The sequence below is a fragment of the Mustela lutreola genome, chromosome 2 (genome assembly GCF_030435805.1).
Source record: "Mustela lutreola isolate mMusLut2 chromosome 2, mMusLut2.pri, whole genome shotgun sequence".
NCBI classification, from domain to species: Eukaryota; Metazoa; Chordata; class Mammalia; order Carnivora; family Mustelidae; genus Mustela; species Mustela lutreola.
This window is the reverse complement of record NC_081291.1, coordinates 2,062,788-2,088,803: the sequence shown is the minus strand read 5'-3', so window position 1 is coordinate 2,088,803 and position 26,016 is coordinate 2,062,788. Positions and strand designations below refer to the sequence as shown.

Below are 26,016 nucleotides of genomic sequence, written 5' to 3'. Positions count from 1 at the left end.
TGAACCAATCAGGGTGCAGGGTTCCGGGGAGCCGCCCAATCAGGACGCAGGGCCCAGAGCGCCGTCCAATGAGATCGGAGGAGGGCGTACTCCAGTCGCGTGTCCACCGCTCCTCGGCGGCCCCGGCGGCCGTGCGCACCTGCCCCGCGCGGCTGCTCGCGTCCCGGCCTCCTCGGTCTCGTAGGCCCCGGTCGCGCAGCCGCGGGCTGGACGCAGGAAGAGCCCCGAGCGGGAGCGCGAGATGGTGAGTGCGCGGGTTCGGGCGGAGCCGCTGCGAGCCGGTCCCAACCGGCTGGAGGTGGCCGCGGCCGGGCGGCCCCGCGCCTGGGGGTCGCGACCCGAGTCGGTGCCCTCAGCGGGGGTGGGGCCGCAGCGTCCTGTCCCCTCCCCCGGCCCCGAGCCGTGTCCTCCCGTGGGTGGGGGTCCGAGGAGGGTGGGGGGACCCCGCGCAGACGGCACGGGCTGGGGGCGGCCGGGGCCCCCCATGACAGGTGCCACATCCGTGCTCGGTTAAGGGCGCTGCCGAGCAGCGGCTCCGTTCGGTGATGCACGGGGGCGGCGTGCCATCGCGGGCGGACGGGGCTGGGGAGCTGCGCGAGGCCCGGTGGGAGCGGGAAGCGGTGACAGGGGGAAGCGGGGGGGTCGGCAGGTCACCAGGTGCCCTTGGCGGGGTGGCCGGGGTCGAGCCGCCGGAGGACCTGGCTGCTGCTGACCAGCTCGTTCCTGATGGACGGGTTTAAGATTCCTTTGCTGGGAGAGGCCGAAACTGCCGCTCGTTTGACTCTTGGCTGGGTGACAAGGAGCTGAGTGCGAGGGACTCCATTTGGGGTCTGTCGTCTTGTTTTTAACACTCCAAAGACTGCTGCAGGAGAGACGGGTCTCGGGGACCCTCCAGCACCTGCGGTCCGAGAGAGACAGGGCTTTGCTCTAAGAGTAGCAGAGGCGGGAAGGTGGTTCTTCTGCCCGGTGGGCCGGGGCTTGTTCTGCTTCTCAGAACCTGTTGGGACCAGGTGGGGATGGGGAGCTAAAGGGGTCAGGTGCGGGCAGGAAAGGGACAGTGCTGGGCAGCTGGTCACACCGGTGTCCAGTGAAACATAGGAATTTAGGGAGGAGAGACGTGTATTGAGAAGAATGAGGGCGAAGCCTGGGGGGCGGGCACTGTGGCGCTGGGGGCGGGGCTACCTCAGTGCGACCCCCGCTGTGAGCAGACGACCCGCCAGACTAGCGTCTCAGGAGCTGTGTAGGAGGGGGTTTCTTTTCTAGAGAGGAGTAAGGAAGCGCAGGCATGGCCAGGCATGGTGCCGACCTGGGGCTCCCTGAGGCCAGCCTGTCCACGGGAGGGGCTGTCCGTGGCTCAGGCAGGCGGCAGCCCACGGTCAGGGTCCGGAGGAAGGAGAGAAGCCAGAGCAGCCCTGGAACAGCGAGCACTTTGTGACCACGGGTCCGTGGGGACCGGCCGCTGAGCGAGTGTGGCCCAGAGTGTGGATTTGGGGTGTGTCTGTGGCCGGCCGTGGGGCGGATGGACAAGGGGGACTTCCCGTGAGTCCTGGCTTGGTGGAAGGGGGCCGGGGCCCTTTTTGCAGCCGCCGTTTCCCACACCCCCCAGAGTGGGGGAGGGCATGCCTTTCACCTCCAGGACGTTTGCCCAGGAGCTCCGGGCTCAGGGAGAGCCTGCCTGTCACCGAGCCCCGTGGCCGCACTGTCCCCGCCCAGCTCGGCGTGGACAGCTCGCTCTCAGGCAGCCTTAGGTGCAGCAGGTGGAAAAAACCTGAATGCTTTCTGCCTCCTTGCTTCCCCTGGAGCGGGGCGGGCGGCCAGTGGGTCACGTCTTCCTTTTCCTGCGGATTCTCGTGTTATTCTGGGGCTTATCCAGAGAATGTGCCCCCGGGGGAAAAGTGTCTCAGTCCAGGAAGTGTCCCTGTTCATCAGGTTTGGGGGGAAGATGCAGGGGGTTCCGCACCTTCCTGCCGGGTGGGTAGAGGCATGGATTAAAGGAGTCATCCAGATGCTAGTGAGTGTTCCCGCAGGGTCCAGAGTTGGGACATTGTGTGATCCTGACCCACTTCTGGTTAATAGCTGACGTTCAGATGCAGAGAAGTTCTGGGAACTGAGATGTGACGAGTTCTGACATATGATTTGTTATCATGAGGATAAAATTAAAGAATAACTGTTTTGTGAAAAACGTGACACGTTCCACTCCTGTAAAACCACAAACATGCCCTGGAACGTCCTGTCCCATTTTATCCTTGAGCACGGGGTGGAAGGGGGGATTCTGCGCGTTGTCATTCACACTCTGGGTTGGGGTCTTTGTCTTATTTCAATACTCAGGGTGCTGGAAGCAGGTGCCGCACCTGGGCTGGGGCAAGCCGCACCTAAAGCTGGCCTTGGTGGGAGGTAGGGAAGGGGCAGTGGGGTCTTGCTCCCCTGCAGGAGGCTCCAGCCCCAGGACCCCTGCAGAAGGAGCTGTTGATGCTGGGAGGAGCCACAGAGCTTGGAATAGGAGAGGCACCTGCAGCCATGTGGGCCGAGCTGGGGGCGCCCAGGGGCTGGGCCCCGAGAGTCAGTTTAGCATCAGCCATGGAGTTGCATTTGTGGAAACGGAGGAAGTCTGTGAAGGGCAGGGAAGGCTCTTAGGGTTCAAATGCTTTTGGAAGGGTTGATGAAGGCAGAGCCTGTAGGGGTCAGAACCGAACTCTGAGGGTTTCCTCCCTGGTGAGAATTGGGGCCCTGGAGGAGGGGCCGTCTCCACATGGATAGGAGAGGGCAGGGTGTGTGGAGCTGCAGGATTCTGTCCCCTGGGGCTCAGGGTCCCCTCCCTGTGTCCCTGGCAGAGGCCATCCTGGGCTACTGTCAGCAGGGAGAGCTGGTCCCCATCACCAGACCGGGCCTGACCCTCTGCTGCGGGGTTTCCGGTGCCGTATTGGGGCAGCAGCCCCTGCTCTGAACCACTCACCCGTGCTGCTCCTCCCAAGTGTGTCCTGGGGAGGCTCTTGCTGCCCAGTGAGGCCAGTGTGGGCGACACGACTTACGTCCTTGTCATGTGTGCAGTGGGCTCTTACGTTCTCGACTGTGGGCGAGTCGTGGCCTTGGGGGGTGAGCAGTCCCCAGGCTCATCCCCGGCCGGTGTGGGCACCGCGGCTGCAGTTGTCTGACTAAGTGTAAACCGGAGTAAACACTGACACGCGGGTGGGCTGGCGCTGTTGCTGGCGGGACGTGCGTCACCCGTCGGGTGGATGCCTGTCCCCCGGCCCCGGAAGCTCTCTGGCTCGGCTCTGTCCAGCTCGGGGCGGACCTGGGATCTGCTTCGGGCCACATGTCAGTCGCTCTGATGCCCGCTGGGCTGGACATTCTGAGGTGCCCCTTCTAGGGCAGCGTCACCTGCCACCGCGCATCTGCGGGTTTCTTCCGTCTCCTTCACGCTCCGTGCGGTCTCATGTTCTGAGACACGTGTGTTGCTCGTGTTCTGTCCAGCTCAGGAGTTCGCGTGTCTCTCCGTGTCCCTGTGTTCAGTACACTTGTGTGTCCCCCCTAGCCCCCAGCCGGTGCAAACCACCCTTCTTCTGTGCTGTGAGAAACCTCTTCCGTCGCTGCGGTCACACGCACCCCTGCGGGCACTTCCCCTGGCGCAGTTCCCTTGTTTCGGGGATGTGGAATCCGTAGGACTGGGCTCTGGTCCGTGCACATGTCAAGGGAAGCCATGGCTCGTTCCGCCCCACGTAAACAGTCTTCGAGGCCCCGTGTCCCCATGTCCCCGTGGCCGTCCTGGCCCCACAGCACCCGCTGTTCTCTTCCCCAAACCAGGGCCCTGTGCGAACATTCTGCTGTTTCCCCACAGGCCGTGTGTCCGTCCTCTGTCAGTGCCAACCGTCTGATCACTCATTAAAAATAAAGCTGTCGGTTACTTTACCCCCAAACTGGATTTACTCTGCCATTGCGGGAACTGCACTTGGAATCCTGTAAGGTTGCAAAACCACAGGCTCTTTGCAGGACAGAGGGGAGGAGGGCTCCGTGCAGAGGAGAGGGGGAGGGGTGGCTGTGGAAACAGAGATCTGGGAGGAAACTGGGAGTGGGAAGCCCCTTGTGGGGGGTGGGCTCGTCCGCTGGGTGGCGCTGGGAGGTGGAGGCGGGTCTCCTCCCCGGGGACCACGGATCCCAGGGAAAGTCGCGTGGGCTTGCAGGGTGCTGAGCTTCCTGCTGGGCCCCCAGTGGGGAGCACGGTGAGAACCGAGGGCGCCCCTGCTGGCGCCATGACTGTCGCCTCTGCACGCAGTATGTGGAACTTGGCGGGGGTGCTGGGGGTCCCGATGTGTCCTCTGCATCCAGGACCCCTTCCCTGCAGTGTGGCCATTCTAGGGTCGGAGGCAGATCCTGACGGGGGCCCTTCTGGAGAGGTTGGAGAGCACCTGGAGGTGTCTTCTTGGGGGACAGAATCTCCCGATGCCCGGGTCTCCCTGCAGTCTTGCCCCTGGGCAGGTGCTGCGCAGATGGCTCTCCCAGAGCACGGAGGGTCTGGCAGGAGAAGCCGGCAGCCCTTCCAACCAAGGGTGTAAGGAGGGAGGCCAAGCGGCCTGACCGTCCTGTGAGGTCTCGGTGCTGGGAGTGCAGGGGCTCCGGGGCAGGGCGTGAGGTTCAGAACGACCGCTGGCCTTGCGGACTCGGGGTGTGGGGGGATCTTGCCACAGTGTGTCCGCTGCTTCTCCGTAGTGACACGAGTGCGTTCCATGAAGCCCCGGGACTGTGGGTGTTGCACAGTGACTGCGTGGACCCGGCCAAACTCAGCAGAGCTGGTGAGGCCCCTGGCTGGTCCCGTGGGCACCCCGATCCCGATGACAGAGCTGTCCCCCTGGGAGGCACAGTGTTCCTCAGAACTGCAGGCCCAGGACACGCGCTGGCCTGTCTACACCAGAAGGCTGGGTGCAGTGAGGAAACGTGTAAGCCGTGGCTAAAACCTACTCCTGTCCCGGCGGAGGGAGCCCTGTGACCTCCGTCCACGCAGACAGGCGTCCGGGGACCAGGCACGCGGGTGGGACCTGGCAGGTGTGTTCTTCGTGGCTTGGGGAACCTTCGGCACTAAGATTGGTTACGGAGCAGCAACCGTGTTGTTCCAGGCCAGTGGGTCCACAACGTCCAGCAGTGACTCGGGGACTGGGGAGTCCCTGCTGGGGCAGATGGATTTTACGTCCAAACCAGCCTGGACTAAGGGACACTCGATTTCAGCATTACTTGTCCTTCACCGAGCCGGGCGTTGGGTGTCCCTCGCCCGTGTTCTCACACGTCACTGGGGGAAAACAGATATTTGCCTGTGGTTTCCTAGAGCAGCGTCTCATTTTCTGTTGGTTTTCGTTTGTGTGTTTCAGAGAGGGGAGAGCGAGCGGGTGCCTGCGCGTGTGGGGTGTGGGGAGCGGCAGGAGGAGGGGGAGGGAGAGGCTGGAGCTCATGCCACGCTCAGCACAGAGCCCGACGCGCAGACCTGACCTGAGCTGCCATCAGGAGTTGGGACGCGTCAGGCTGAGCCCCCCAGGTGCCCCTGGAGGCGGGACCCGTCCTGATGGCAGAGCAGACAGTTCAAGCTCAGCATCTGGGGAGTGTGGGACACCCACGCCATTTTCAGTGGATCCCACTGGAGGCAGGAACACCTCGAGGTCTCGGTGGTATTCAAGGTCATGAGATCCCTGGCGGGCGTGCGGACCCCCGGTGGGAACACTTCTGCTCTTGCACACGGTGAGGGGACAGAGCCCGGGGTAAGTGCAGATGACGCCCCAGGTTGAGCCGAAGGAGCTGCTCCAGGGCCTTCCGGGGACGAGTCGTCACGTGCCCAGCACGATCTGTGCCGTTTGCAACGTTAAGTTATTTAGTCTTCATTTTAATGTGTGTATTCGTTTATGTAAGTAATCCCTGTGCCCACAAACTAGCCACCCCGAGACCCCAGAGCCACACAGTCTGAGCCAGCCAGGTGTCCCTGCTGCTTTCAGTGTTTAAATCCCAAGCATCTGGAAACCATGGAAACATCCTCCCTGAGGTGCTGTGTGCGGGTGACACGGAGCTCAGCGGGGGAGTCGTGGTGGCAGCGTTCCCCGGGGGCTCACGTGGGTCCACCCATACTGACTGTTCCTGGATCAGACGCGGGTCCTGAGTGTGAGAAAGTGCACTCCTTTAGGGACCTCATGGCCTTTGGAGGCCAAAAGCTGTTGCAGGTGGATTGTGTCTTCCCGAGAAGGGGTCTGGGAAGGGGCGGGGAAGGAAATCATCGAGTGTTGGAACACAGTCGAGCCTGTGGAAACGTGCCCTCACTCAGATTGGCTTTCAAGATTGGAGGAAAGTCAGAACGACTATGCAGCCCTGGGCCTGCGAGCCTGGCTGCCTTTCCGATCCTTCCAGAGGAACCCGGTCCCGCGGCCTTCGAACCCGAGTAGGAAAGACGCACTGTGTGGTTCCCTTGCATTGAAACTGGGCGCCTGGGTGGCTTAGTGGGTTAAAACCCTGCCTGCCTTTGGTTAGGGCCCTGGTCCCAGGGTCCTGGGATCCAGCTCCGCATGTGGCTCTCTGCACAGCGGGGAGTCTGCTCCGGCCCCCACCACCCTCTGCCTGCCTCTCTGCCTGCTTGTGATCTCTGTACAATAAATAAAATCTTAGAAAAAAAGAAACAGGACTCTCAGTGCGAAGGGGGGCAGTAGGTGTGGGGGCAGCAAGCCGCGGGCCCAGGGGTGACTGAACCAGCAGAAGGGGCGCTTCCTTCCCGCCGCGGTGTTGGAGTCGCCCCGTCCGGTTCCAGAACCGCTTTCCCCTCTGGGGGAGCCACGGCCTGCAGGATCCCTTCCGAGGGACGAGAGCGCGAGCGAGCCGCGGTGCGGGAGGTCAGGGAGATGCTGTCTGTGTCCCAGGGTCCTGAGGAGGGGGCGGGGCACCGCGGCGGCGACGGGTTGCGGTTCCGAGGGACCCCCGCGGTGGGGGCGGTGGGGGCTCCGGAGCCGGTGGGAGCCCCGGAGCCGGGGCTGCTGGGGAGCGGGGCTTGGGCACCGAGTGGCTCGGGGTCCGGGAGGACGGAGGGGCCGGTCCCCATCCGCAGAGCGCTTCCTCCAAGCCCGTCAGGAGGGACTTGGGGGACAGCCCCGCGGCCGAGGGCCCCCGTGGGAATGGGGGATGGGACGGCTGGGAGGCGGCTCCGGGGCTCGGGCGTCCAGGCGGCCTCAGCCTTTCTCAGCGGTTCCGGCCCTCGGCGGCGACGTGCGGACCCGCGGGCCTTCGGTGGCGCCTCCGCTGTCCGTCCTCCTCGCGGGCCGGAGCGAGCTGGACGCCAGAGGAGCCGCCGGCGCGGGCCGCGGGGTCCCGTCGCCTCCCCGTGCGCTCAGTCCCCGGGCGACCCGGCTCAGCCGTCCGCCCCGCCTGGCTGGGGGCCGCGCGGGAGGGAGACCCGAGTCCCGCGCACTCGCCGCGGTCCCTTGTGCTCGGCCCGCAGGGGCCCGGCTCCCGGGGGCGACCGGCCGCGGGTCCCGCAGCGCCAGGGCCGCGGCTGTGGCTGCTCGGAAGGGGTTTCCGGCGCGTGTGGCGGTGTCGTTGCCGACGTGAGGCGTCTGTCCCTCTCCCCGGTCGGGGTCGCCCCACGCGTGGCCTGGCCCGCGCCCACGCGCCCGCACCCACGGGAGACTTGGTGTGAGTCTGGGGACCCGCTGGCCAGTCGAAAAGCCGCGTCCCGTGCTTCGGCAGGCTCGCGGGGGTCTCCGTCCTCGGGACACTGTCCCGCAGCGCAGGGGACAGGAGGCGTCGGGGGTTCGAGCTTGAGAAGCCTCGTCTCCGGCGACGCGGGGTCGGTGCGCCGCGGTCAGCGGGAGCCGGGACCGGGTCAGTGCAGCGAAGGTCGGCGGCGTTTGCAGCCGGTGGTTGGGGCGGGCCGCGGTGCAGGGGGGCTGCGCGGGTCTGTGCCCCCGACGCCGCCGAGAAGACGCGTCCGAGGCCGTTTGTCTTCCTTCGTCGTTGGCCTCAGGTCATTCCAAGCGGTCTTGGGTGAGGACGGTCCCTCGGCTCCCTGAAGACCCGGGAGTCTCAAGGGACCCGTACCATGCGCATCAGATTCTGTGTTTTGGAATCATGACCTGCAGATTTAGTGACCGGTAAGACCAGTTGGGGAGATTGAGATCGGAAGTTCCCCGTAAGGGCCGTGGTAGTTCTCACTTACATCCGCTTGTTTGTTCAGTTGTTAGCAGCGCATTTGAGGAGAGACTGTGGTTTTGGTTTTGTTTTTGGAGAAGGCGCTGGCTGGCCCTAGGTGGGAGGGGAGGGGCGGGCGGAGAGGAAGAACTTCCGGCGACCCCAGGCCCCGCGCTGAGCCTCACCGGGGCTCAGTCTCGTGACCTGAGCCAAAGTCAGGAGTCAGCTGATCAGCCGAACCGCCCAGATGTCCTGCCGCTGTGGTCTGGGAACCTGGAAGTGGCCAGGGTCACCGTTGCACGCCCTCTCACAGCACTGTGGTGACTGGAATCCATTTTTGCTGGTTTTCTCTAGACCAAAATAAGAATTTCTAATCCCGGGTTTCTTTTTATGTATTTTTTAAAGATTTTTTTGAAAGATTTTATTTATTTGACAGAGATCACAAGTGGGCAGAGAGGGGGGGAAGCAGTCTCCCTGCTGAGCAGAGAGCCCGATGTGGGGCTCGATCCCAGGACCCTGAGATTATGACCTGAGCTGAAGGCAGAGGCTTTAACCCACTGAGCCCCCAGGCGCCCCTAATCCCTGTTTCTACAGGAGTAGCCTCCTCACAGAAGAAGTCAGAGAGGCTGGCGCTCTGCCAGCAGGCACAGATCCCAGAGGAGCAGCCGGCTCTGAAACCGAGCCGGAACGAAAGCCAGTGAGTCGTCAGAGACGGGACGCCCCAACACAGGTCCCCGCAGGCCCTGCAGAGCGGACAGGCTGCCGGGCCTGATCCCAGGACAGAAGCGACCCTCCCGCTCAGGAGGGGGGGGGGGGGGAAGAAGGCAGCCAGCGCAGCGGACTCTGTGGGACCCGCGCCTGTTTGCCCCGCAGGTGGGACGTGGGGGCTTCTCGGGGCCCATGCGTGATCACCGGGGAACTTGACCCTAAAAGTAAAACTGCCAGTCACTTTTCAGCAAAACTGGGTTCATCTGGGAATAGCGGAGAATCCTAATAGGGGACACAGAAGCCACGACCAAACCACAGCAGGTCCGCGAAGGGAGGGAGAACCGCGCTCTCATAGAGAAGGGACGCGGGCGGGGCGGTTCCAAAGACCATGTCCGTGGGAGCAAGTTGGGTTCCACGTGGCGTGGCCTCTCATTGGCTGAGTTGTGACTGTCTCTCACAGTCGGGGCTGTGTCTCTCATTGGCTGAGCTGTGACCAGCTCATTGACATGCTCTGTTTCTCATTGGCTGGGCTCTGACTGTCTCTCATTGGCTGAGTTGTGACCATCTCATTGGTTGCGCTGTTACCAGGGCAAGAGGAAATCTTCCTCCGTGGTCTTCCTGGGACCGCAGTGTACTTCCAGTATAGACTCGCAAGGTGCTAGTCTGAAGTTTGGGGATTGAGAACTTCCCCTGCTGGCCTCCGCACTCACTTCTAAGGAGTTTTTCTTGTATTTTCATATTAATATACTTTAACAGCCTTGACTTCCATTAGGTAAAATCCCACCAGCTTGCTCTACAACGCACCTCCGCTGTTCCTAGACGCTGTCCCTTACAGCTCAGTAGAGAAGTCGTGCGTGGCTGGCTCAGACGGTCGTGGGGTTGAAAGGTGCAGCTGCGTTGGGCATAGAGATGACTTAAATCTTTAACAAAAATGAAAAAAGTAGTAGTGTGTTTTTAAGTTCAAACAGAACAGAAATGGACAAATCCCATAACAGTAGCCCCAGACAAACCTGGTTGTACATTCAGTGAAATTTGCTTAAAACTCTTGACCTTTTGAGAGACTTGACATTATGGTCTCAATTTGGTGTCTGTCCATTTATTTCCTTATGCTGTGTGTCATTGAATAACTTTTTGTAGTTAATTTTATGGAGGCCAGCAGGGGAAGTTCTCAATCCCCAAACTTCAGACTAGCACCTTGCGAGTCTATATTTGACGTACACTGCGGTCCCAGGAAGACCACGGAGGAAGATTTCCTCCTGCCCTGGTAACAGCGCAACCAATGAGTTAAATCAACTTATATCCTCCATTGGACATATTTTCAGACATAAGGACAATTAGCTAGGTAGTAGTTAAAAAGCTTAATGTTAAAAAGTCTCTTTTTGGGGGTGCCTGGGTGGCTCAGACAGTTTAACGACTGCCTTTGGCTCTGGTCATGATCTCAGGGTCCCGGGATTGAGCCCGACGTCAGGCTCCGACTCGGTAGAGCCTCTGCTTTTCCCTCTCCCTGTGCCCTTCCCACACAGTTGTGCTCTTCTCTCTCTCAAATAAATAAGTCTTTTAAAAAGTCTCTTTTTAAGGGACGCCTGGGTGGCTCAGTTGGTTGGACGCCTGCCTTCGGCTCAGGTCATGATCCTGGAATCCCAGGATCGAGTCCCGCATCAGGCTCCCAGCTCCATGGAGAGTCTGCTTCTCCCTCTGACCTCCTCGCTCATGCTCTCTCTCACTGTCTCTCTCTCAAGTAAATTAAAAAAAAAAAAAAGTCCCTTTTTAATATTTAATTTTCAACTGGTTGTTTCTGGTGATTAAGTGCACACTGAGATTTGTGAGTTTGCATTCTGGAAACTTACTAAGCATCTGATTGTATGATTACCTTTCTAGTCTTTTTGGACATGACCTGCATAATCATTTGACTTAGGAGTAAATTTTTCAGTTACAGTATTTCTTCAGCTAAAACTACATCATTAGTTTTCTCTACAAGTGATTGAAAAAATCAAACATGTACTACATTTCCACAGTAGAGAGATGTCTGTGTCTGTCTTTCCTAGTTAGCTGCTGAGGGTGAGAAGTACGTTTGGATGCTTGAAAAGACCTGAAAGAGGGGCCCCTCAGTGGCTCAGTGGGTTAAGCCTCTGCCTTTGGCTCAGGTCATGATCTCAGGGTCCTGGGATCGAGCCCTGCATCGGGCTCTCTGCTCAACAGGGAGTCGGCTTCCTCTCTCTACCTGCCTCTCTGCCTACTTGTGATCTCTCTCTCTGCCTACTTGTGATCTCTCTCTCTGTCAAATAAATAAATAAAATCTTTAAAAACACAGAGGAGAAGATAAAGAGGGAGTCATTAAACTCATTATCCCTCACAGTGCAGAGTGACGTGTGAAGGGGTCTTTCGCTCCCATCCCGCTGTATGCAGCAGAGACACGTGTGAGACAGGACCCGGCCTTCCCGTCAGATGCGTTCGGCGGACTGTTTTCTAGATTGGGCTGTCCCACATGCTGGGAAAGCTCTCCTGAGCACGCGTGTGTTGACCCAAACGAGAAAAGCGTAGACACGTATCTGTTTACTGGGGAGAAGCAGCCCACCGCTGAAGACTCGGAAAGAACCATGAGGAGGCTTATGTGCAAAGCCCAGCTGCTGGTTCACTTTCTCTGTCGCAGTCTGTGCTCCAGGGATGACGAGAAAGACAAGACGAGGCTTTCCGTAACACGAGAGCTCCGTTACTCCGAGACTCGGGAAAACAGTGGAATGATTGTTCACTCACGTTGCCTCCGTTGAGACGAGTGACGGAAATGGACGCGACCGGTCTCTGAAAACTACAATAGGATCGTGTCAGTTAATACTGGTTATCTGTTCTTCTCCATATTGGTACATTTTCAGAGCTCAGCAGGCTTTGCGAAAAATGCAAGTAGAGTGACATGTTCTCCTTGTATTAAGGCGGATCTGTGAAAGTAATCTAATACAGTCACATCTCTTGGCGAACCGTGTGCTCTCACCTGAGAAATGACCCACGCTGTTTGGCGGGAAGCCCCCTCCGGGCCAGGAAAGGATCCTGAGAGATGCTGAGCTCGGTTGACTCGTGGCTCCCTTTCCTCGTCTCCAGGCCCGAGGACATTCCTCGCCTTCCGTGCCAGCTGTGTGTACGAGGAAGTACGTGAAGTCGCCCCTGGTTCCTGATCCAGGGCCCCTAAAAAACCCTTGTCCTTGCTGGGACATAGGAGCATCTTCTGTTGCATCAGGTGACTCTGGGTGGGCTCCTGGCTGGCTCCCGGTGGAGGCTGGTCCCCGGGAAGACCCGCGGTGATTAGAAGCTGGAACTTCTGTCCTGCCCCATTCCCTGGAGGTGGGGTTAATGGTCCATCAGGCCAACGAGGTGAAGCCTGCATAGAAATCCCAGTAGAAGGGGGTTTGTAAACGTGGGGTGCGGGAAGGGCGGGGCACCCTGAGAACGTATGGACCCTCCTTTCCCATCCCCTGTGCCTCTGTTTTCCTGGCTGCTCCTCTGTATCCTTCCCTACAGTGGAAAGCATAAGAAAGTGTTTCCCTGGGTTCTGTGAGCTCCTCCAGCAAGTCACTGGGACAACGGAGGGGGCACGGGAACCTGCTCTCCTGCCCGTCGGTCAGAAGTGCGGGTGATGCCAGGGCCTGGGCCTGGTGTCTGAACCGTGTGTGTGTTTGGGGTGGGGACAGTCTCGTGGGGCCGAGCACTGACTTGTGGGATCCGACCCTGACTCCAGGTCGGTAGCCTCAGGGTGAGTGTCCAGGTACAGCCTCAGCTGGCGTCACGCGGGACCCTGTGGGCCTAGGTGACAGAGATGATGGAAGGACAGCGTTCTCTGGGGAGGTGGAGGAGACACAGAGGGAAGAGACGCGGGGAGGCGCAGGTGTGGGCAGCAGGGAGAGAGACAAACGTAGGTGTCGCTCTGCAAGGCCGCGTCCCATCAACACGCCCATTCTTGGGGCTCTCAGTGCTGACCCCTTCCCTTTGCTGGCACACGGTGCTGCAGTTTTGTAAGTTGTTCTCCTCTCGTTTCCAACCCGATGGGCTCTGATGGTCCCACTTCGGAATGTCGCAGGATCCATGGGATGGTGCTTTGCCAGGAACCGTCCATGCCGGATGCAAACACTACGTAGGTGGTGGCTGGGCTCATCTCTGTGTTCTTAGAATTTTGTCTGTAGGCCTCTGGGATTTCTAAACTCTGCGTCTGACACCTGCTGAGGATGGAGTCTGCCTTTCCGTTTTTATTTTATTTTTAATCTTTTTATTTATTTTATTTTATTTATTTATTGGACAGACAGAGATCATGAGTAGGCAGAGAGGCAGGCAGAGGGAGAGGAAGGGAAGCAGGCTCCCTGCTGGGAAGAGAGCCCGATGCCGGGCTCGATCCCAGGACCTTGGGATCATGACCTGCGCAGAGGGCAGAGGCTTTAACCCACTGAGCCACCCAGGCGCCCCTGCCTTTTCGTTTTTAAATCTTTCTTGTTTTCTGTTGCCGCACCGGCCGGGCCGTCACGGGTGTGCAATTGTACGCTCGACTCCTCAGCTGCTTGTTCCCGATCTCGGAGGGAGCCGGTCACGTAGGGAATCGGCTCTCGGTTCCGTTCAGACACCGCTTCTTCCTCATGGTGCTTGTTTCCCTCTGGTCTCTGAGTCAGCTGTGTCCACGCACGGGGACGCGAGACAGGCATGTCCTCAGCGGGTATAGACTGGAAGCCTGTGGTTCGTTGGTCTTGTCTCCACTAGAGGCGCAGATTATGTTCATAAAGAGTCAGTATCGAATCCATTTCTAGAAGAGAACAGACTTGGTTTTGTCTTCTAATGTTATCTGTACATTTACGTGTAAGATTTCCTTCTAAACAGGAAGAAAATCTTATACCTAAGATTTGCCTTTATATTTGTGAATGTTGCGTCTCAAAACTGTGTGAATTGCCCTTTTCCCACCTTGCTAATGCTTCGTGATCCCTTCTACATTTGGGAATCACCAATGTTTAAATGCTGGTACCGGGGCGCCTGGGTGGCTCAGTGGGTTAGAGCCTCTGCGTTTGGCTCAGGTCATGATCTCAGGGTCCTGGGATCGAGCCCCGCATCGGGCTCTCTGCTCAGCGGGGAGCCTGCTTCCCCCTCTCTCTCTGCCTGCCTCTCCGCCTACCTGTGATCTCTGTCGAATAAATAAATAAGAATCTTGAAAAAAATAAATAACAAATGCTTGGTATCTGCCCTATGCACTGTTTGAGATGCCTTTCGAGTGTGGGGATATTTGAATCTACTAATTTCGCTTCTTTAATGACATCTTTAGATGTTCTGTTACCTTGCGTCACCTCAGGTATGTTACCAATTTGTATAAAATTATTCCTTTATTCTAAAACATCTTTTGTTGTGGGGAACCTGGGTGGCTCAGTCGGTTAAGCATCCAATGCTTGATCTGAGCTCAGGTCTTGATCTCAGGGTCGTGAGTTCTAGCCCTGCATCGGTCTCCGTGCTGGGCATGGTGCCTACTTAAAAATCAGGACGTTGGGCAGCTCAGTCGGTTGAGCATCTGACTCTCGGTTTGGGTTCAGGTTTCGATCTTGGGGTTGCGGGACTGGGCTCTGCACTCAGAGGGGAGTCTGCTTCACCCTCTCGCTCTGCTCCTCCCCTACTTGTTCGCTCTCTCAAATACATTAAAAAAAAATCTTAAAAATCTTTCTCCACAGCTAGTTTATAATATCTCCTAAGTCTGCTTAATCTCTGAAATTGTAATTTTGCTTCTTTTTCATACTTTTTACTTGCCTAAATTCTATCATTTTTGAGTAAAATTGCCAAAAGATTAAGGAGGATATATTTTTAGCTTTTATGACTTTTTCTTTTTTAAGAGAGAGCACATGTGAGTAGAGGGAGGGCAGAGGACAGGGCAGAATCTCAAGCAGACTCTGTACTGATCACAGAGCCCCATGCTCGATCTCATGACCCTGAGATCAAGATCTGAGCCGAAATCAAGAGTTGGACACTTAACCGGCTGAGCCACGTAGGTGCCCCTCTATGACAATTTTTTTTAAATAGCTCTAACTGAGGTGTGGGTCACAAACCGTGACGTTTATCTGTTTAAAGGATAAAGTTCTACGGTATTTATTGTATTTACAGAATTATTCAACCATTTGCACACTCATTTTAAAGTATTTTAATAATTCCATAAAACAAAGTCCATTGGAGCAACTGGGTTTGGAAGTATCGTTGCTTCCCATTGGCTGAGTTGTATCTGTCTCATTGGCTGGGCTGTTGCCATGTGGGGAAATAATCTTCCTTCTGTTGTCATAGTACAGTGGTGTCCCCGTGCAGCCGCAGGTCCTTCTCTTGCTGTTGCTTCTGCGGTTGATCAGGAGTGGTAGGCCGCGGGGGCTCCAACTGCTGCTCTTGGACTCCTCCGACTCCTCCTCCTCCTCCTCCCTCCTTCCTTCTTCCTCCTCCTCCTGCTTTTTAAAAAAATATTTACTATGTTAGAGAAGGAGAGCGTGAGCGGGGGGAGGAGCCCAGGGAGCGGGAGAGAGAATCCCCAAGCAGACTCCCTGCTGAGTGTGGGGCCTGCCGCGGGGGTTGATTGTGGCCTGAGTTGAAACCAAGAGTCAGACGCTTAACTGACTGAGCCACCCAGGTGCCCCTCCTGACTCCATTCTTAGCAAGATTTCCCCGTAGTTTTTACATTTCCCCTTTTTGGTAGAGGCCTTTTCTCAAATGCATCATTGATTATGAGTCAGTTTTCCATTTTTAGTGGTTTTGTTTCTTGGTGCCAGGAAAGAGCTTTCCTGGTAGTGATGTCCCACGTCCTAGGGAAAGTACACGGCAGTGGAAAACCGGTTAAGGCTGTATTTGAATAACAAGAAACGTTAGAAGGGAGGCGTCTGAGGCACTCATCTCCAGTCCCTGTTTATCAAGATGGTAAGCACTGGAGATGATCTCCTTGTTGGATACATCAATTTCATAACGTTTTGACAGATGACAACTGTGAAAGCAAAAGTAACATGAAAATCCAAAATGTGCGATGGTTCTAAGCCAGGACTGTAGGTCTGAAAGTAGCCAATTGAATATTGGCAGTTTTCAGACTTGGGGACATTTTTTTTTAAAAAATTTTATTTATTTATTTGACAGATCACAAGGAGGCAGAGAGGCAGGCAGAGAGTGAGAGGGAAGCAGGCTCCCCACTGAGCAGAGAGCCAATGTGGGGCTTGATCCCAGGACCCTGAGATCATGACCTGAACTGAAGGCAGAGGCTTTAACCCACTGAGCCACCCAGGCACCCCAGGGGGAAAATTTTTTTATTCTATTGGTAAAAACCTGGAGTCACGTATTCCTCCTGGAATTTGCATTAGGAACTGAGTCAGTAGCATGTGGGGCTTAGGAAGAACAGGGTGCCAAGGGTTAACAATGGTATTGCTTGCTCAAAGGTTCTAGACAAACCTTTATCTTTGGCCATTGGGTTTTCTCCCAGGTAGAAAGAGGCCATTTCAGGGACTAGTGTGTTGGATGCTGGGTCTCTGAGGCTTGTAATTTTCTATTATGGGCCTGATGCCTTCAAAGGACTTCTTTATTTATAGGGTATTAATTCATTCTGGGAAGACACTTTGAGAGATCTATTTTATTTTTAAAAGATTTTTCTTTTTATTTATTTGACAGATCACAAGTAGACAGAGAGGCAGGCAGAGAGAGAGGGGAAGCAGCCCCCCCCCCCCCGAGCAAACAGCCTGATGCGGGGCTCGATCCCAGGACCCTGAGATCATGACCTGAGCTGAAAGCAGAGGCTTAACCCACTGAGCCACCCAGGCATCCCTGAGAGATCGATTTTAATCTTGATGGGAGGCACACTGTGGACCCTGCCAGTATGAGTTGAGGTTTTTGCCCAGGAAGAGGATGTAGGTGATCCAATCAAGACAAATGATCCGTGTCTCCAGACTTGACTGTTGTGTGTCAGAGATGGAGCAGATGAAAGCTGTGGAAGGGTCATTTATTTTCTTTGCTTTTATGTTGATTACTGTTATCAAATTCTAGTCTTGTTTCCCTTTTCTGGGACAGAGACACTTATTTAAAAAAATATCTGCCCAATGAAATGAATGGGGCATAAGATCTAAGTAGAAAATGGTTTGTCTCTCAAAGGACCTAAACAGAAGGGAGTGGGTTCAGACACAGGAATCGGTTGAGGTTCGGGAGGGACCTCTTTGTACTTTGTACTTTGTACTATAGTCCTCCTAGGTGGGGAGTCCTACAAGTCCTTGTCGTGTCAACAAGAACAGAGATTCATTCCCAGTGTGGGGAGTGGTTTCTTTGAGCTGATTACAAGGGAAGACTGGGAAGGGTCCCTGTGGTCCCTTGCAGCTCCATCACTGGGAGAGAGAAGGACTTTGGAAAGCCTGGCTCCAGGGAAGCAGATGTGGGAGCACTTAAGTTGGTAACAATCTTTCTTCCATTGCCCTGGTCCTCTGCAAGAATAGGATAAACGAGTCAGGTTTTGGGTTTGTTTAGGAACCTCCATTTGCCAGAATTGAGGATTAGGAATTCCAGTGGTCTTGAGGCCCCTAACTGGTTCAGTGAGTAGAGCTTGCAGTTGATCTCAGGCTCATGAGTTCGAGCCCCACCTTGGGCACAGAGCCTACTTAAAAAAAAAAAAAAAAAAAAAAGGGCTAATTAAAAAAAGAATTTTAGCAGTTTTTCTTTTAGGTGACTCATCTAGGATGTGTGTGAATGGTTTGTCAAATTTACCTGCAGTGGACATATTTTCGCATTCTAGCCTGGTCCTTATGATTAAAGGGAAAAGATACTTGTTCTGGTCTTTAATAAACATAGACTTAAATGCTACCTGGGTGGATTCCACACCTACAGGAAGACCAGAATTTTCTTTAAAGACAATTTGGAGTTGGTTTGTAATCGTCATGGAGAGGCTGGTGATCATGTAATGTTAACTTTTGAAGTAAACCTGCGGGAACACCTGGGTGGCTCAGTTGGTTAAGTGTGACCTGCCAGTTATTGTAGTAGCAAAAATGGGTTTACTTGGTAATAGCAGAGATTTACAAGTCTTTTTTTTTTTTTTTAAGATTTTATTTATTTGTCGGGGTGGGGGGGGGAGGCAGGCTCCCGCTGGGCAGGGTGCCCAATTTGGGACTTGATCTCAGGACTCTGGGACCGTGACCTGCACAAAAGGCAGTTGTTCAGGCGCCCCGAGATTTGCAGTTCTGTTATGTAGGGAGGACCTCTCCTTCATCGAGGAGAAGGGGATATTTTAAGAGGGGCTGTTCCACCTGACATCCACTGGAGCAACCTTGGGGTTCTAGCCCTAGTGTCTTCTCATGGTAGGCTGTGACTGCCTCTCGTTGGCTGGGCTGTTGCCAGGGGAGGAGAAAACTTTCCTTCCTTCGTCCTGCTGGGGCAGTGATGTGTCCGAGATTGTCTCCTGCTATTGAGTGCAGTGGAGGTACTGGTGGGAGCTCCCCTGTGGTCTTCTAATTTCACTGGAGTCATGTCTCTGTTACTCATTTTCAGAGAGTTGGTGGGCTCTCGGGTGGTTTTCACTTGCTGGCTGTTACGAATCAAGCTGCTGAGAGTGCGTGGAAATAGTGTTGGTGCTCGTCTTCACTTGTCTTGGGTAGATCGACAGTAGGAGTGCAATTGCTATATTGCACCGTGACTGGACGGTCATCATTTTGAGGACGTGCCGGACTCCTCCGGGTTGTGCCATTTTGCATCCCCAGCAGCAGAAATGCATGAGGGCACCTGGGTGGCTCAGTTGGTGGAGCATCTGCCTTTGGCTCGGGTAGTGGTCCCAGGGTCCTGGGATCGAGTCCTCTGTTGGGCTCCTGGGATCCAGTTCCACATTGGGCTCCCTGCTTGGCAGGGAGCCTACTTCTCTCTCCACCTGCTGCTCCCCCTGCTTGTGCTCTCTCTCTCAAATGAAGAGAGTCCCCCTTTCTCAGGTGCTCACCAGCACTTACTTGTTTCTTTATAGCCATTCTAGTGGGTCTGAAGGGGTATCTGCTTATAACTTGACATCCATTTCCCTGATAACTGACATCTAGCATCTTTTCTGGAACCTGTTGGCCGCTGGCATATCTTCTTAGAAAGGTACCTGCTCATATTCATTCCCCATGATTTGATTGTATTATTTTTCTTTATATTATTGTTTTTTATTTTTCATGGAGTCATACGGATTTTTAAAACATATTTAAAATACAGGAGTTACCAGGTGTGTGATAAGCAAACCCCAGTTATAACCCCAGTTGAAGTAGAACTGATCTTATTAAGTGATGTGGGTGGCATATGGGATTTTGCTTTTCCCTTAAGTTTTAAGAACATAGGTTTTGTTTGGACGATCTCAGATTTTTGGGAAAAAAAAAAAAGATTTTTAAACGTTCCAGGAGTGCGGCGCCATCCCTTGTTGCTCTGACGGCGTGGGTCAGCCTCCTTTTCTTTATCTGTTAAAGTCGCCAGAGGCTGTGGCCATCAGTCTCTCAGGGGCTCCTCTTTCTGGCGCGCTTCTGCTTGCATTCTGGGCACCGGGGTATATGGTCGAGGCCCTGCTGATTTCCGTGACTCTTCAGGAACTGGAACTCCTCTTATGCACTGCGTGTGCCAGGCCCCCGGGCCCTGTGGCCCTGCTCACTGTCCACCTAACCCAGGGACAGGGTGGTGTCTGCCTCTGCCGGGATAGAGGGGACTGTGCTAGGCTCCTTCACCTTGTTGCCTTCCAGTGAGAGCAGCACTGGAATCTGTGTGTTCACAGCATCCTGACATCTGGTTCCAGTTCTTGGGGCTGACAAAGCAGTAACCGTCCTTGAGCAAGTCAAAGATGTGCCGTCCAGTTTCAGTGTGGTCTGAACGAGTATTTCACTTTTCATTCTTTCCCATACAAGTGTGCTCAGATCTGCTCATTTTCAATACAAATAACCTATATTGGGGTGTGTGTACGTCTGTATGAGCTGTCGTCGTCGCTCTCTGCTTCGGGGTCCCAGCCCTTCCCATCACTGAGGGCACTGCTGTGGGTGTGTTTGCATGTTGTCACTTCCCGCATGGGTGTGACTTGGGTCCTAGGGTGGGATGCGGTTCCCCGTGTGTCGCCCCCACATCCTCCCTCACACACGGGTGAGGAGGGAGCGCTGCTGCAACAGAACATGTGGATGTTCCAGGACGCGGTGGTCTTTGCGGATGTGGCTGTGAACTTCACCCCGGAAGAGTGGGCTTTGCTGGATCATGGTCAGAGGCAGCTCTACAGGGATGTGATGCTGGAGACCTGCAGGAACCTGGCCTCCCTGGGTAAGCGTGGCTCCACCCCGACTCTAACCTTGTAGCCAGTGAGTGTTTCTTACAAGTGTCTGATCTTCCTGGGGCCGAGGAATGGGAATACGATGAAGAAGAGACAGATGTGGTCCAGGCCTTTATGGAAACTACTGAGGGTCACATACTTTTTCCATGAAAACAAAGTTTCATGTGTTAAATTGACTGTTGCTGCAATCAAAGTCTGAGACTCCCTAATTTTATCAGCGTGAGGATGGGCTCCTTTGTGGTTTTCAGTTCTGCGAAGGATGCGCTGTGGTTCACACCCATTTCTCCTAGTAATCATGCTGCAGGTAATTCTCCTTGTAATCATGCTGCAGGTAAACTCGCACTTTGTCCTCTTCGGTGACCTTGAAGACCAAATCAGCAGCCCATCTACCAGACTGCTTGTGGCCCTTCAAATCCTCCCCCCAGCTGGGCTGTTGTGGGGGGCTGGGCGGCACCACACCCACCGTCCGACCTCCCAGTGGCAGCTGGGGCAGTCAGGCAGGCTCCCCCGATGGCCTCGGTGCCTTCAGAACAGTCCAGCCGCCCTCAGTCGGACCAGGTTCTGGAGAAGGGAACGGCATTTGCGCATGTCTGTTAGAAACGTGACTCTGTCCTTGTGCTGAGAAGGGTGATTTTTCTCATTCCCCTGCTCTCCCTGTCGGACATTTCATCCATCCTCGCCCACGGGGCAGGCCTTTCTGTGTTCTTACAGACGTAGTGTGTGCGTGTGAGGGTTTTGCCCAGTTCTTCCTACTTTACTTTTCCAATAATACTTTCTCCACATTAGTCTCCATTGATTTTAAAGCATTTCCACATAAACAGGCTGCCTTTTCATACGCTTTTCCTCTTATTGCCAAAGTCCCAAAGCACTTAGGTCCTTAGAATTTTTCTGTGGTCACATGTTCATTCTAACTGATGAACTTCATTTACATTTGGGATCAGTATGGGAAGAGAAATCCCCAAATGGTCTGTTTTCTGAATTTTCTTTACCTTTAAATATCAGGTTATTCCCAAGAAATTAAATTGTGCTTCCAATTCTTGCAGACTGTTGCACTCAAGTTAACCCTTTTGGATCAGGGACTCAGCTGAATATTTTGGAGAATGAACTATCCAGTGAAGATAAAATAGTAACATTTACAAGAAATGATTCCTGGGCTCTTTTTGGATTAAACTGGGTATTCCATCACATCGGAGATCAGTCCCAGTCCCAGGAGAGGTGTTTGAGGTGAGTGCCTCTCTCTCCCATAGGAGAAAGGGGGATCTTGGCAAATTGTTAGAATACTTTGAAATTAAAGAAGGCATGGAGTTATAAACCTAGCTCAACAGTTGTGTAGTCGGAATTACACAAGTTCTTCATAAATGTGATGTAGTATTGATCAGCAGATATATAATTCAGCTCCAGACATTTATCAGGAAAACCCACATGTAAGAAAGTTTGACGGTGGGGCGCCTGGGTGGCTCAGTGGGTTAAGCCTCTGCCTTCAGGTCAGGTCATGACCCAGGGTCCTGGGATTGAGCCCCATGTCGGGCTCTCTGCTCAGCGGGGAGCCTGCTTCCCCTTCTCTCTCTGCCTGCCTCTCCATCTACTTGTGATCTCTGTTAAATAAATAAAAAAAATCTTAAAACAAAAAAAAGAAAAAGAAAGAATGTTTGACAGTTATGGGTATTACTGGGCCCTTATTCTGAGCATTTGGCTACTTCTGCATCATAGCAGTGTAGACAGTGACAGAAACATGCCCATTCCTTGGAAGTGGTCATTATGTAGTCAAGTAATCATTAATATCAATAGATCGTTAATAAAGAGATCAGTTAAAATGATTATTCCGTAACAGTGTGCCTTCCCATTTTGAGCAGAGGTCATTTGGTGGAGCGGGTCTGTGAAAGCAGTGAAGATAATCGACGTGGAGAAACCAGAAGGCAGATGACAAGTCTTACCGTGCGTGAGGATCGTCCTAGTGGAGACAAGTCCTGTCACTGCGCCAAGTGTAGAGAAGCCTTCACAGATGGTTCTTTCCCTGAGAATCCACAAAGATCCCACCCTGGACACAAACCTAGTCCCCGTGAGGAACGTGGGTCGGCCTGCAGCTGTGTCTCGAGCCCCAGCCCTCACGTGGACCCAGGCCTTGGAGAGAAACCTTATGAACCTCAGGACACTGGGGGAGCTTCGAAGAGAGACTTGAAGAGTCACGGTAGTAAACAGTCGTTAGAGTGCCAGAAGTGTGGGAAAACTTTCCCTTGCAGGTCGTCCTTTCGGGGTCACGTGAGGGGTCACTGTGGACAGAGAGTCCATGCGTGTGACGTGTGTGGGAAAGCCTTCACGTATCAGTCTTACCTTACACGTCACGTGAGAACTCACACTGGGGAGAGACCCTATGAATGTGTGGAGTGTGGGAAAGCCTACAGTTGCCTCTCGTATTTTCGAGAACATGTGAGAACTCACAGTGGAGAGAAACCCTATGAATGTCAGCAGTGCGGGAAGACGTTCAAGTATCCCGCGTCCTTGCAAGGACACATGACGACACACACTGGAGAGAGACCGTATCTCTGTCAGCAATGTGGGAAAGCCTTCGGTTGTCCCAAGTACTTCAGGAGACACGTGAGAACGCACAGTGGACTGAAACCCTATGAATGTACGTTATGTGGGAAAGCCTACAGTTGTTCCTTATCCCTTCGAGAACATGTCAGAACTCACAGTGAAGAGAGACCCTACCAATGTCAGCAGTGTGGGAAGGCCTTCAGACATCCTCGCTATTTCCAAAGACACGTGAGGATGCACAGTGGCGTGAAACCCTACGAGTGTAAGGAGTGTGGGAAAGCGTACAGCAGCTCCACATCGCTGCAGGAGCACGTGAGGACACACACCGGGGAGAGGCCCTTCGAGTGTCCACAGTGCGGGAAGGCCTTCACTCGTCACTCCTCCCTTCAAGGACACGTGAGGGCACACAGTCTGGAGAAACGTTACGAGTGTGCACAATGCGGGAAGGCCTTCCGTTGGTCCTCGTCCTTACAAAAACACGTGAGGACACATAGTGAAGAGAGACCCTATGAATGTCAGCAGTGCGGCAAAGCCTTCTGGTACCCCGCCAACCTGAGAGCCCACGTGAAGACACACACTGAGGAGAGACCCTACGAGTGTCCACACTGTGGGAAAGCCTTCAGCTGTCACTCCTCTCTTCAGGTACACGTGCGAAAGCACAGCGGGGTGAAACCCTATGAGTGTCAGGAGTGCGGGAAGGCCTTCTGGTATCCCGTGAACCTGCGAGCACACGTGAGGACGCACACCGGGGAGAGACCCTACGAGTGTCAGCAGTGCGGGAAGGCCTACAGGTGCCCCGCGAACCTGCGGGTCCACGTGAGGACGCACACCGGGGAGAGACCGTACGAGTGTCAGCAGTGCGGGAAGGCCTTCAGGTATCCGGCCAACCTGCGAGCCCACGTGAGGACGCACACTGGGGAGCGACCCTACGCGTGTCAGCAGTGCGGGAAGGCCTTCAGGTACCCGACCAACCTGCGAGCCCACGTGAGGACGCACACTGGGGAGAAACTCTGAATGGAAGGACTGTGGGAAAGCCTTCACTTGTCCTTAAGATCGTGTATATCCAGTCAGACACACTGGCAGGAAGCCTTATGAATGTACAGACTGGTGGGAAACCTTTAGGTATAGTTCCTCGTATAGTTTGTACATAAAAACTCAGGGCTGGACAGCGGTCTCTCTTTGTTATAAACATGGTTGTGCCTTGTAAGTGCCTCGTCCCTAACGGGGATCCCCATCATATTAATTTCCACTGCATGTTGCCAGGAGGAACCCCTGAGATCAAATATTCCTCTCTGTGCCCTTTGTATGAGATATATTTTGTTACTTCACACATGAAAATTGTAGAGTTATATAAAATTTCTCCTTTCCGTGACGATGTCTTTGGGCCCCAGGGGTGACAAGTGATGTGTGTGTATATCTCGCCCTCTCTTGTGGAGACTGGAAACCCCGACTCTGTATCTGCCCTTCCTTCCAGTCTTCATGACTGAATGATGGATCCTCACGTTTGCTTACTGCCGCTGTACGCCACAGCTCCGCGCCCCACAGAAATGAGTGAACGTGCAGGGCTGCGGCGCGAGGACGGTCTCCTCTGGTTGTGTTCCGGTTTCGGCCCCTGCTGATCGCTCTTCATCTTGGTGGTTCATCAGTCATGATGGCGTTAAGAAGAGAAACCCTGTGGTGTGAAGATGAAAGCTGGCTTCTGGCTGGTTCCACTGAACTTCGTTGTGAGTGTGGTGAGGTGGGAGACCATGTGTCCCAGAGTCCTCCTCTCTGTGATTCTGAGGTGAAGGCCGTGAGGACAGAAACCGCGTGACGAAGCCATGCTTTTCCGGCAGGAGACAGAGATGCGTGGGGACCCACATGGGCTTGGGTCACAGCGCATCTTCTCGATTACTGATCTGTCGTCTGGAACAGCCTCCAACCTGACACAGGTTTGACATCCGTTTTTGTTCGGTAGCACACTCCAGACACTTCTCCACGAGCTCTCCTGTGATGGACCAGCTCGGTTTTCAGGTCCACATGGTTCCTTGTGCTGCCCTGTGGCTCCTTGTGTCCGTGAGGCCACCTCTTCAGGGCGCCGTGTGTAGGGGTGTCTCTCATCCTGGCACCGTTCATCTCCCGTGCTGTTTCTACCGCATGATTTCTGTGGTGAGCATCCTGTCCCTCTCAGGATAGATCTGCGTCCTGCCTCCCCCCGACGGAATTAATGCTGCAGCCTCAGATGCGGGAAACCTCCTTCCCTTGTTGCACTGTAGAGAGGCTCCAGTAACCCTGTATTTCTTCCTTCTGGATGTTTCTATAATTGGAATAAGCACTTGTGAGTGTATGGCAGTTTGTGGCAATTCTCACCAATAGCTGACGGCTGACTGCTATCTAAGAGATAAACCCAGTATGCTTAATTCCTTTCTGTTGAAAGATGTAACTTCCCAGGGTGTTTTTTTTTTTTTTTTTAAACTCGTAATTCAGAACAGTGGTTTTATCTTTGTTTTGTCAAGTGTGTTTCTCTCCATTGTTTCATGGAAACCACATTACTGAGATTTTCAAATCTGTTGCATACTTGCAAATGATAGGATGTTTTATGTCCTCTATTATTTTTTTAAGATTTTATTTATTTGAGCAAGAAAGAGAGTGAGCATGAGCAGGGAGCCTGATGCGGGACTTGATCCCAGGACCCTGAGATCATGACCTGAGCTGAAGGCGGACGCTTCACTGACTCAGCTGCCCAGCCACCCCTCACAACTGAGTTCTTTTAAAATATCCCGTTCGGGGCGCATGGGTGGCTCAGTGGGTTCAGCCTCTGCCTTTGGCTCAGGTCATGAACCCAGGGTCCTGGGATCGAGCCCCGCATCTGCTTGGCTTGGAGCCTGCATCCCCCCCGCCCCCCTGCCTGCCTCTCTGCCTACTTGTGATCTCTGTCTGTCAAATAAATAAAGATTTTTTAAAAATCCCGTTCGTCAGGATTAACTTTTTCTTCTGATTGTGTCCATTAAAAAAAACACACACACACAAAACCTATTCTGGGTGAATAGGACAAGTACAGTTGACATTCCCCTTCTGGTGTGTGTTTCTTAAATACCCAGGGAGCTGCTATCACTGTCTCATTAAAATGACTTACTCCTGAGGCGCCTGGGGGGCTCAGTGGGTTAAAGCCTCTGCCTTCGGCTCAGGTCATGATCTCAGGGTCCTGGGATCAAGCCCCACATCGGGCTCTCTGCTCAGCAGGGAGCCTGCTTCCCCCTCTCTCTCTGTCTGCCTCTCTGCCTACTTGTGATCTCTGTCTTTCAAGTAAATAAATAAAATCTTTAAAATAAAATAAAATGACTTACTCCTGAGGCACCTGGGTGTTGCAGTCTGTT

The 26,016-nt window shown here is 54.2% G+C and overlaps 1 protein-coding gene across 1 annotated transcript; it reads left to right on the top strand.

Annotated features, from left to right (window-relative positions):
* Positions 1–25,605, top strand: LOC131823255 (zinc finger protein 77-like). Its single transcript, XM_059159371.1, has 4 exons — positions 1–244; positions 19,989–20,115; positions 21,169–21,349; positions 21,979–25,605. Exons 1-4 carry the CDS (start codon positions 242–244, stop codon positions 23,672–23,674), a joined length of 2,007 nt encoding a protein of 668 aa, XP_059015354.1. The 5' UTR covers positions 1–241; the 3' UTR covers positions 23,675–25,605.
* The last annotated feature ends 411 nt before the right edge of the window (positions 25,606–26,016 follow it).

Excerpts from the sequence above, each read along its gene's own strand:
- LOC131823255 (XM_059159371.1), top strand. Across the intron at positions 20,116-21,168 it reads CAGGAACCTGGCCTCCCTGG|ACTGTTGCACTCAAGTTAAC; the intron begins GTAAGCGTGGCT and ends CAATTCTTGCAG. Across the intron at positions 21,350-21,978 it reads TCCCAGGAGAGGTGTTTGAG|AGGTCATTTGGTGGAGCGGG; the intron begins GTGAGTGCCTCT and ends CATTTTGAGCAG.